The sequence below is a fragment of the Dama dama genome, chromosome 22 (assembly GCF_033118175.1).
Source record: "Dama dama isolate Ldn47 chromosome 22, ASM3311817v1, whole genome shotgun sequence".
Classification (NCBI taxonomy): domain Eukaryota; kingdom Metazoa; phylum Chordata; class Mammalia; order Artiodactyla; family Cervidae; genus Dama; species Dama dama.
Window position 1 is genome coordinate 31,737,474 of NC_083702.1, and position 12,193 is coordinate 31,749,666.

General features: G+C 42.2%; 1 protein-coding gene across 4 annotated transcripts in view; it reads right to left on the bottom strand.

Moving 5' to 3' along the window:
* Positions 1-9,629, bottom strand: part of C2CD5 (C2 calcium dependent domain containing 5) — an 88,057-nt gene extending 78,428 nt beyond the window's left edge. For 2 of the 4 annotated variants that reach the window (XM_061125128.1, XM_061125127.1), the window contains exons 1-2: positions 9,420-9,624; positions 9,153-9,271 (exon numbers count right to left, since the gene is read on the bottom strand). In XM_061125128.1, the coding sequence (XP_060981111.1) occupies positions 9,153-9,242 (90 nt within the window). In that variant the 5' untranslated portion in view covers positions 9,243-9,271; positions 9,420-9,624. Of the gene's footprint in view, positions 1-9,152; positions 9,272-9,419 lie in introns of all 4 variants that reach the window. The other 2 variants (XM_061125129.1, XM_061125126.1) reach the window with 2 other exon arrangements.
* Between the last annotated feature and the right edge of the window lie 2,564 nt (positions 9,630-12,193).

The following is a 12,193-nucleotide window of genomic DNA, read 5'->3' on the forward strand; positions in this document are numbered from 1 at the left end:
AACTTTGAACAATCTTCACAAAGTGCAGTCTGACAACATTTATCAAAATGTTAAATGCCCATACCCTTTAAATTCATACAGAGATGCACAATGACATATACAAGCAGCATTATAGTGGCGAATGATTGGAAGTAACCTAGATGTCCATCAATTGGGGACTGGCTACATCAAGTATGGGAAAGCTACACGATGCAGTGCTAAACAGAAAAACTAACACTAGTGCAGAACAATGTCTAAGGGCCCAGGTGTGATCCCTGGTCGGGGAACTAAGATCCCACATACCACAACTAAGACCGTGTGCTGCAAGCAGAGAAGTCTGTGTGCTGAACCAGAGTCCAGTGCAGCCAAAATAAATTGAATTTAAAAATTTTTTTAAAAAAAGGAACCATATCTAAGATACATCTCTACTGCAGGGTGGTGAGTACAGCATTCTTTGTGGAGGAAAAAAATGGCAAATCATAAGGCATATGACGTATGCCTATATGTGCACAGATTATTTCTGGAAGGATATACAACACATGTTAACAGAGGCCACTGAAAAGAACACCACAGATCAGTTGAAGGAGAGGCAGTGAGAGGCTGACTCGTTTTGTACCTGTTGAATTTTGACACGCATGAATATTACCTATTTCTTAAATAGGCTATTTTAAAAGTCAAAAACATCAAAAATTAAAATAAATTCAAATGGCAAAAACTTTGTTTAAATTCATATTATAGAACTCTGGATTTACTTCCAGGAATTTATCCTAAAGAAGTACTTTCACATGTGGCCCCTCCTCCAAAAAATATACAAAAGCCTAGTGACAACAAGAAAGTGACTGAATCACACACTCCCTACTAAAGAATGGAGTTGACTATATACGCTGTGAGGGGAATATGTCCATGGCATAATAACTAGAAAAAACAAGAAACATATGATATGTAAAAGTTGCTTTTTTTAGAGGCAGGAGTAGACAGGTACATGCCAAAAAAGGGACAGCAATGATCTCTGAAGAAGGAACTGATGAGGGAGCAGATAACACAGGACAGTGTTGTAAGAAGTAAGGGGCTTTCAAGTTTACTGCTGAGTATTTGAATCTTTTGTAACAAGGGTTATTCATGCTCAGTTGGCTCTCAGTACCCAGGTATTGGTTCCAGGACTCCTCGCTACCCTTCACCCAACCCACAGAGAGCCAAATTTGTGATGCTCAAGTCCCTATAAAATGGTACAGTATTTGCACATAAATTCCTGTACAGGAAAGATGCACAATTCCCTGTACACTTTAAATCATCTCTAGGTTACCTTTAGTACCTAATACAATGTAAATGCTATATGCGTGCGTGTCAAGTCACTTCAGCCGCGTCCAACTCTTTGCAACCCTATGGACTGTGGCCCACCAGGCTCCTCTGTCCAAGGAATTCTCCAGCCAAGAATACTGGAGTGGGTTGCCACTTCTTTCTCTAAAATGCTATGTAAACAGTTGTAAATACAACATGTGCGTGTGTGCTAAGTCACTTCAGTCCTGTTTCTTTGTGACCCTATGGACTGTAGCCCACCAGGCTCCTCTGTCCATGGGATTCTCAAGGCAAGACTACTGGGTTGCCATTCCCTTCACCAGCGGATCTTCCCAACCCAGGGATTCAACCCTACCCTTGTCTCAAGTCTCCTGCATTGGCAGGTAGGTTCTTTACCGCTAATGCCACCTGGGAAGCCCATACTATGTAAATAGCTGTCACACACAAAAAATTCAAGTGTTGCTTTTTGGAACTTTCTGGAATTTCTTTTTCCAAATATTTTCTACCTGCAGTTGGTTGAATCCATGGAAGCGGACCCCAGGGGTGTGAAGGGCCAACTGTATTACCGTGTAACTATCTTTTTACCTTTAAATCACAAATGTAAAAGAAATGAAATGATGAAAAAGACCCCACAGAATAAACCTGCTCACTACTTCTCTAATGTTTATTACATTTCAACATTCAAAACACGAAAGAAATATTTATTTTTTAATTTACCTAAAAACTACTTTATTTGAAGTAGAATATCATTAGGATTCATGATACCATTCAACACCATTCAAAAGCCAAATGTACTCAAGGGTTTTGGCTCAACTGCCCAAAACCAGCATATCATTCCCTAAATTATGATTTTTCCACAATCTAAGTTCTGTCCCACTACAGTGTTGTGCTATAATGTGCTTTTCTTTGAGGAGGGGGAGGTCAACTGCCAATTCCATCTACAGTAAAAATCTAACAGTCCCCATACTACTCTAAACCAACAAAAGATTTTAGAAGAAGAAAAAGGCTAGAGCAGGTACTCTGCCAACATTGTGGTGATTCCCAACCTACTAAAGAATCAGAGTTCATTTGGTCTTATTTAATTCAAAGGAGATTTTATTACTCAGCAATTAAATGAATGCCTCACCATTTACCTAAAGAACATAAGGGATTTTAATGAGATTCCCTGGTAAGGTAAAGGCATTCTCTTTTCCCACTCATTAACTAAATTACCTTGAGAAAGTTATTTAACCTGTTATTTAAAGCTGCTTCCTCCTCTGAAAAGAGGAGTTGCTGTAAGCATTAATCAGGATAATACATGTAGAGACCTAGCAAAATGTCTGGTAGAAGATGCTCATTAAATATTAATTTCTTTTCCTCTCCCAGTTCCTTCAAAGGCTCCTGGGTAAACACAAAATGATAATGTAGTTTAGCAGAACAGTTTGTAACATGCACATTAATATATTTTGATTAATACTTCCCTTGTACAGAATCCCATCCCATTCATCCTGGAGATTCCCATTTAATAGTCATCTCTAAGTACTGCTTGGTCTTCACTAGCTTCCTGAAAGCCTCACATCATATATAGCAGAAATTCCCTCAACCAATACAACCAGGACCAATATCTGAGTAGTCAAATAATTTGGTTAGATCAGATAATCATTAAAAATGATACAAGCAGTAAACATTTTCAAATAAAAACAGGCAAATAAGTATTCATTTTTCTATCTTTTATCATAGAACTAAAGGCCTCATCTCTGATTAAGGATCCACTGCTGATAGTTCTATAGCATCTTTTTTGTATAAACAACACCCTTAATGTACTATCTATGTCTGCCAGTTTGGGTTTCCTTTTAATGCAGTAGAGAGACTTCCCTGGTAGTCCAGTGGCTAAGTCTCTGCACTTCCAATGCAGGGGGCCCAGGTACAATCCCTGGTCAGGGAACTAGATCCCACATGCCACAGCTAAGACCTGGTGCAGCCATATAAACAAATAAATTATTTTTTTCAAGCAGTAGACTTAAAATTACTAGTAAAAAAAAAACTATGGATAGAGAATACTCATTTTAAAATCTTCATCTAAGTCAGGAGTAATTTTTAGCAACTGTATCCATAAGTCTTTACATAGCATTATCAGCTTCATTATCCCACTTAAATCACTGATTTGTATGAGGTTTAAACAAATAACAATAACAATCAGAGTTGGCATAAATAGGGTAGGGAATAAACACAACTGCCTCTCAGTAATACATCAGAGCTGATGGGAGAAACACGCACACTAGAGCAGAATCTAATGATACGTGGTATTCAAAAATGTGTTTACGGCAGAAACGCAGAGCACTGGAGACCGTAATGAGTCAGTTGGGAGAAACTGGTTAAGAGAGGACCAACCATACAGACTTCTCCCCCTCCTTTTCAGGCCACTTAGTAATCTGTATCCATCTGAGCCACCAGGGCAGCCCTTATCCCCTTTACCCAGCCAAATTTTATTTCCCACTTCTTTTCAACAAGAACCCTCTCTTCCATTACATGTGCTCTACCCCCTCCTTTTGCTTTTATCAGGTTTGTCCTATTCATCCAAAAAATGCTCCCTTTTCCTCTCTGCCTGTGGAGATGTTACCATCTTCCCAGTCCAGCACAAAGGTTTCTTATCACCAGCCCAGACTTCATTATGTCCCTTTCCTATGCATTCATACAGTAATGAGAGTCTACCCCATACAATGTATCCCTTTATTATACTGTAATCCTTCATTATCCCCTTTTTCCTGCATTAATCTTTCCCTTTCTGCTGGATTCTTCCTACTAGCACACAAATATGTTCTAATATCTCCTAATTTATGTTTTAAGTACTAAAAGCTGCATACTCCCCTCTCCCCCCAATATCACACTATTTCTCCTCTCCCCTCACAGTCGTATTTCTTGAAATGGTTGCCTGTTCACACCACCCTCACTTTCTTAGTCCCGTGTTCAGGGCACGTGTGCTGTGTCGCTTCAGTCGGGTTCAGCTCTTCGCGACCCTGTGGACTGTAGCCCTCCAGGCTCCTCTGTCCATGGGGTTCTCCCATGGAGTGGGCTGTCATGCCCTCCTCCAGCGGAGCTTCCCAACCCAGGGACTGAACTTGGGTCTCTCACTGTCTGTTGTCTTGGCAGGTGGGTTCTTTACCACGAGCGCCACCTGGGAAGCCCTCCTGAGTACTTACTTTACTACTGTATGGGTTTCCGGCCTCGTCACTCCTTCTGAGTGTCAGTGCCTTCTAAGACATTACTTTCCTGATTCTCTCTGAAAATCACTGGCTGACAATACATTTCGTTCCCACAATTCTCAACCTCTAATAAATTCTTAATGTCAAATTCGTTCAAGGATCCATCCTTCTTCTTGCTCCCTCTTCTCTCCCCCTAAGTCAGTGGTTTGCAAAAGAGACAGAACCAACTTCTAAGGGAACTTTAAAAATTGCCAGCAGGTATTTTTGGGAAAAACAGTAGTAGTATTAAGTGAAGAAGGCCAGAGATCCTAGGTGTCCTGCAATTCAAGAGACAGTCCCCAACAATGAAGACTTGTCCCATGTCATGACTATCAAATGTTCCCACCAGATAGCCAGATGGGTTAAAAACCTACCTAGAACCTAACTCAGTTTTACAAATATAAGTATTGTAATGGGATTTAAATATATACTCACTTTAATATATATAATTGTCAAGAAATACAACCACTGTGAAAATTAGTGGACGACTTTTTTCCCATGAGCGGACTATTTTGGAAAATCAGATAACCTATGGCAGTGAAGGCCCATCTGAGATGCCAACACTACATAACTGTCTCACTCTGTGAGAGGACAGTCATGTTCAGGAGATTGTACATGGAGGTGAGGCATTTGCTATCCTGAATCCCTGCTTTATTCTCTCCACATGGGGCACTTCTCACCACCTTGCATAGTCTCTCTTACTTAACAATTTTCCTGATTAACTCTCTCCTCCCACTAAAACCTAAGTTCCGTGACTACAGAAATTGTTTTGCTCACTGCTCTATCCTTGCATGTTGTACTATAGCCAGTACAGTATCTGATATATACAAAGCCTCAATAAATATCATGGACTCAATCTGAATATTTCATGTTTTCTACTATGGTCATTAACAAGTATGTCCATATTAAAATACATATTATAAAATACTTTCATTTCTGTATCATATTACAGTTAGAGCATTATATTGATTCTTTAGAATTGTGAGCATGTAAAGACAGTAAAGGGAAGATTCCAAAATACCTGCTATATAAACGCAAGATTGGGTCTCACAGAGTTGAGAAGTACTGGACTGTGGGAGCTTATTTTTAACTCACACCTCTCTTCAAAACACCATAGTCACAAAAATCTGACCTTTATTCCTCAATAACTCCAATTAAAGGACCAAAGACACTTCAAACTGAACATCCCAAATGGAAGATTATGCTCAGCCCACTCAATCAATCTCTCTGAACCCCATGGAGACTGAGAAAATTACTCCAGTGACACCAGAAAGCTAGGAATCATCTTTACGTCTCCCTTTCCCTGGCCCCTACTCCAACCTACCAATTCCTCTACTATTTTCAAAGTGTATCTGGAATCCATCCACTTCTATTACCAAAACCATCACCTTGACCCTCACAATCTCTTTTTTGAACTATTATGAAATCTCTTAACTAGTTGCCTGCTTCTGCTCTTTCCCCTCTGCAGTCCATTCTCCAGACAGTAACAGAAATTACTCATCTTAATAAGAGCTTCCCACTGAACTGAGAATCAAATCCAAACTTCAGTCATGGCCTCTAGGATCCTGCACAATTGGCTCCCTGATTAACTCCGGTGTCATCTCACAGTACTCACTCCTTCCCTTACTACTTGCCAGCACACATCTCTTCCCTCACTTCCTGAAATAAGCCAATCCTCAGGATCTTCCCTCTGCTGAGGCGTTCTTCTCCTCCAGCCTCTCCACCACACGCACATCCACCACCACCACCACGCAGCTCTTCCTTCTCACCCAGCGGCTCTGTGCCTAGCTGGCACTTCCTCGGGGGCCTCCCTTAATAATCCAACCTAAAGTCCCAGAGACGATTCTTCCTTTTTACTAGTTACTGACAATTAGAAAAGTATATCTGCATATATTTATTTTTTCACTCCAGGACAGTGACTATGCAAAATTAAACTTTTAATAGCCTACTACTTCTAAAAGGGTACAAGTACATGGTATTTAATTTTTTCTAAACTTTTTATCTTGGATTGGTGTATAGCCGATTAACAACGTCATGATAATTTCAGGCGAACAGTGAAGGTAAACTTGCTGAGGTTCTCTATTACTTTTCTTTCATGACTCTCACCACTATTTGTAATTATAAATTTAATTTCCCTTTACTTTTTAACATCTGGTTCTCCCACCAAAATATACAGTCCATAAAAACAGGAACCAAGAATATTTGATCGGTGACTACCAGCTAGATCGGTGACTACAAGACTTGGCAAACAGCACACTCAGTAACTATTTGTTGAAAGAAGGAATGAATGAGTCACGGTTAAATCCAACTCCTCCCTCTCCAGCAAACACCATTTGTTACCAAGGCCTGAGAATGTTACCTCAGAAACGGTCTCTCAAATCTTCCGCCTTTAATTCATTCCCACTATCATTCTAAACATGCACACATTGTCTGGATAATTTTACCACCTTCTCAACTGATCTCCTTGCCTCGTCTCTCATCTATCCAGTCTATCAATAACATCGCCATTCAAGTCATCCTAGAAAGAAACAACCTAATACAAAACTGATCTTATTTAATTTCTGCTTGAAAAACTTCCCCAGTCTACCCTACACTCACAAAATAAAGGAAAATGCCTGTAATACAGAAAATGAGGTTGGCACAAACCTACGTTTCCAGCTTTAACCCCCCAAAAGCTCCACTACCCACATATCCCCTCTGACACCAAGCAAATCACAAAGTAAGCTGGTCTCACACACTATGTATCCCACTCTGCACCTCTGATGTTCTGCGCCTTTCCACTCTGCCTGGAAAATTCTGGGTATTCTACAAAGCCCAGCTCCAATGTCTCTTTCTTAGGAAGACCGCCTCAACCTTGAGAGACAGAATTAAGTTTCCAGAGTCTACAGAAACACCCATCATCTTGTCTGGAAAGGCGGTAATGAGCACAGTGGATTAACAGACCACAAGGCTATGGAGAATTACAAGGTTAAGTTACCTCTGGCAAATTATTTACTGTTCCTAGGCTTTTTTTAAGTTGTAAAGCATTTTTAATTGTAAAAACAGTCAATACAGGTTGACAATGCAAATGTTACCTCAGAACATGTTCCCCTGGCTCCCGAACTTGCCTGGTTCCTTTGTACCAGCAAGTCTTCATAGCATTTCTCAGGTATCATGATTCTTTTCAGATATGTTTTAATTGATTATGTGTACATATTGCTTGGAAACAAAAGTCCATTTGATATTAAAACAAATCTGTTGTGTCCTTCTGGTACTTCCATTGTAAATGGGAAAATAAGAATACAATAATAGTAGGCTAGGTTGTGTGTTAGTCGTGCACTCGTGTCCAACTCTGCGACCCCATGGACTGTAGCCCTCCAGGCTCCTCTGTCTGTGGAATTCTCCAGGCAAGTATACTGGAGTGGGTAGCCATTCCCTTCTCCAGGAGATCTTCCTAATGCAATGATCGAACGCGGGTCTCCTGCTCTTCATGCAGCTTCTTTATGGCCTGAGTGAGCAGGGAAGTCCGATATAAAGACTAAGATGTAAGACTAAAATTTAAGATATAAAGACTAAGAATTGAAAAATACTTAGCACAGACCCGGCAATAACAAGACTCAATACATGTGAGCTACTATTTATTAACCTAAACTGTGCAGGTCAGTCTCTGACATACCTGAAAGCAAAGACTATGCTTTTGCAATCTGTGCAACCCCATGACTTGTCATCTGGCCCAAGAACATACTCAATAACTGTTTCTCAAATAAAAATGAAGTTGAGACCAAGAATGTCTGTTTGTCTAGGTTAGAGAATCTTTAGGGACCATGAACAGTATTTTATATTGAGATGGAATCAGGCTGTATATTATCATGTATCTATCAACTCGAAGCATTAATAGCCCAAACAATTACTGTTCTAATGCTCTGGCTCGTCCTGACAATTTTTTATTACAGTATTACTAGGCTTCTTTCAGACTCGGGATTATTACTTTCCGGGCCCCAGGCCTGTGCTAATTTGCATGAGTTTTAAACTAATCATTAGATTTAAAAAGCAATTTTGCAATTTAAACCCATGGTACTTAATTGGCTTCCTACCTCAAGGCACTAAATTACCCTGAAACAGCTCATCAGACCTACCAGTCTATACAAGAGCAGAAAAGTGTTACACTTGGGTTTCAGAACTTGCACTGATGATTCAGAAATCACTGTTAAAGAGGAGATCGCCTTGCAGCTCTCCCGTGTCCATAACAGACTGTATCTACATTCTGAAACAACATCTCCATCACTCTAGCATTAAAAAACCAGGTACCCTCCCCGCAAAGAAGGGTGGATGTGGGGGGGGGGGGGTGTGTGTGTGTTTCAGTGGCCGCCTGGCCACGCCTTGGGATCTCCTGACTGGCGGGCGGCCTGTTAGGAGTCCTGACATCAGGGTCACCCCTGCAGACAGAGCAATAACAGCCTTCCCTCGCGGCTGAGCGTGCCGCTGACGCCTGCGGGCCGTGCACCCATTACATGGGCTTGAGTCTCAGCAGTCAGCTCTCCAGGGAGGGCTGGCCAAGCACCGCACTCGGCAGGCCGGTGGGCCGGGAACGAGCTGAGGGACTGCGGGCGAGGTGGCTAGGATCCTTCACAGGGCTTGGCGCTCCCTGCGTTTGGAGGGGCAGGACCTTGCACCAACCTCCACGAAGGCATCAGTCAGGTCACTAGCTCGGTCCATCACTGGTAAATGGCGCCCGGCCACGATTTTCACCTTCAGCTTCCCAGGCATCGTCTCGGCTTCGGCCTCTTCTTGGGCTCCTGCAGAAACAAACAAGCGAGTCTGCGCCGAGCGCCCAGCCTGGGAGGGGGGGAGCGCGCGGGGAACGGCGCGCGGCCGCGGGGACGCGCGGGGTAACTGACAGAGGAGGGCGCGCGGGGGCGCGCTGCGCCGCCTGGTGCTACTTACTCTTGGAAGAGAAAGGGGGCCTTCCGGTGCGGGAACTTAGGCCTCATTCCGGAGAGGCAGGCGGAGGAGTGGCCCCGATGGAGGCTTCTGCCCGAACTCCACAGCGCTGGCAAGAGAAGCAGAAGCCAGTCGACATCCCGTTGAGCCGCTGCCGCCTCTACTAGTGTTTCTCCTCCCCCCAAAATGGCGGCCCCCGAGGCTGGGGAGGAGGCATCGATTGCTCGGCGCTCGGTCCACCTCGCGGAGGAGATGCGAAATTGGCTGAGAGCAGACGAGAGGCGGGACGGACTTCGAGGAAGCGGAGGGCAGGGAAACTGGTGGAGCTCCGCATCATCCAGCGATCGCGGGCTGTAGGTTGGGGCCCAGCTGCTTCCGGAGAAGAAGCCGGTCTACCCGTCAAGGGCGGACCGCACGTGCGGCTACTAACTTCTCCGCTGGCCGTTACCCTCCCGGCTGCCAGCGCCGCGTTTCCAAAAGGCCAGGAAAGACCGGGCAGCAGCAGAGACGGATAGAGGAGCGGTTTCAATTTGCCTTTAACGACCCTTTAGTAGTTCGTGAAATCAGCTTAACTGGTTTCTACCTGTAAGGTCTACAGTTTTTGTTTTATATGAAATAGAGTGAGAAATTTCAGGAACCTCTCGGAGAGTCGAGTAAGTATTGGAGTAAGACAGTCGAGTATTCTATAGTAACATTCTTTATTCAGTCAGATACACGTGTACTGGGTTACAGATGTTAAGGTAGATTTTGGACGGAAAATTTTTGAAATCCAAAGGCACTTCTTGAAGGAATTTGCCTCGTACCCTTAGGTCATCTCTGGCTGGTTATGCTGGCCATAAATCGGGCCAAGAAATCAGGAGACGAGTTGTTGGAACAAGAAATAACGATTTTATTTGGAAAGTTAGCAGACTGAGAAGATGGCCGACTAAGGCCTTAAAAAGCTACTTCTGCTTAATCTCAATTCAGGCTCCTTTTATACAGAAGTGGGAGAGGGGCCCACTCTGTTAGGGTTAGTCGCTCAGTCGTGTCTGACTCTTTGCGACCCCATGGGCTGTAGCCGGCGAGGTTCCTCTGTCCATGGGATTCTCCAGGCAGGAATACTGGAGGGGGTAGCCATTCCCTTCTCCACAATATCTTCCCGAACTTGGGATCGAACCTGGGTCTCCCATATTGCAGGCAGATTGTTTACGGGTCTGAGCCACCTGAGAAGTCCAATCGCTGAGCAGAACCAGTGACAGCTGAGGGTTGACAGTTGCTCCCTGTCAATTGCTTGGCAGAGGAGCCCATTGCGGTGCTAACCAATGGCTATGGAGCTGAGCTGCTATAGCTTGCCCCTGCCCTGACACTATTATAACTTCTTGAAGGAATTTGCCCTCCGCTCTTAGTTCGTTTCAGTGTGGTTATTAAGCATCTACAGACCTAAAGATCTTCAATTCTGCCGGAATTTCAGGACCCCCTCCCATAGGAAATTGGGCTTCTCTGGTGGTTCAGATGGTAAAGAATCAGCTTACAATGCAGAAGACCTGGGTTCTATCCCTGGGTTGGAAAGATCCCTTGGAGAAAGAAATGGCAACCCACTCCAGTATTCTTGCCTGGAGAATTCCATGAACAGAGGAGCCTGGTGATCTATAGTCAGGGGACTAAAAGAGTCAGACATGACTGAGCAACTAATATGTGCACCATAGGAAATTATGTTCAGCTAATTGGACGTGCTTGATTAAACAGTTTGAAGACTTGACCCAATTGTATATATACATAAACTTGGTAAAATGAAGCCTAATTTATAAGCTCAGATCATCAGAAAAAGATTAGAGAAATTGAAACACACAGATGAGGTAACACAAATCACTCCACAAAAGTATCAAAAACAGCGATAACAATGCATGCCATGTTAAATACCAGAATGAGCATTAGAAATTTCAGTAGAAAGATTATACCACTGGAATTCATCAGGAGCGGAAAATTCCAAATAAAGATATCAAGATATTTTTAACTTTGAAAATCTCAACAAAATAGGCATACAAATTGGAAGGCAAGAAGTAAAACTCACTATTTACAGATGATGTAATACTGTATAAAGACAGACTGCATGGAAAAAAACTGTTAAAACTAACATGAGTTCTCTATAGTTGCAGGATACAAAATCAATATATAGAAACCTATTGCTTTTTTTAAAACTATTAACCAACTATCAGAGAAATTAAAATTCCATTTACAACTGTATCAAAAAGAATAAAATATCTAGAAATAAATTTAACCAAAGAGGTGAAAGACTTGTATACTGAAAACTGTTAAGACATTGATGAAAGAAGACACAAAATATTGAAGAATATCCCATGCTCATACATTGGAAGAATTACTGTTGTTAAGATGTCCATATTACCAAAAAGCATTCTATAGATTCAGTGCAATCCCTATCAAAATTACAAAGCCATGTTCCACAGGACTAGAAGAAACAATTGTAAAATTTTTATGGAATAAAAAAAAACAAAACACCACAAATAGCCAAAGCAACCTTGAGAAAGCAGTATCACACTCCCTGATTTCAAACTACACTGCAGAGTTATAGAGTGTGATGTTGTCATAAACATAGGCACACAGATTAGTGGAACAGAATAGAAAACAATAAATAGACCCACAAGTATATGGTCAGTGACAATAAAGGAGCCAAGAATATACAGTGGAAAATTTTATAACTACATGCAATATATGAAACTAGACCACTATCTTACACCGTACACAACAGTTAACTTAAAATGGATTAAAGACTTAAATAT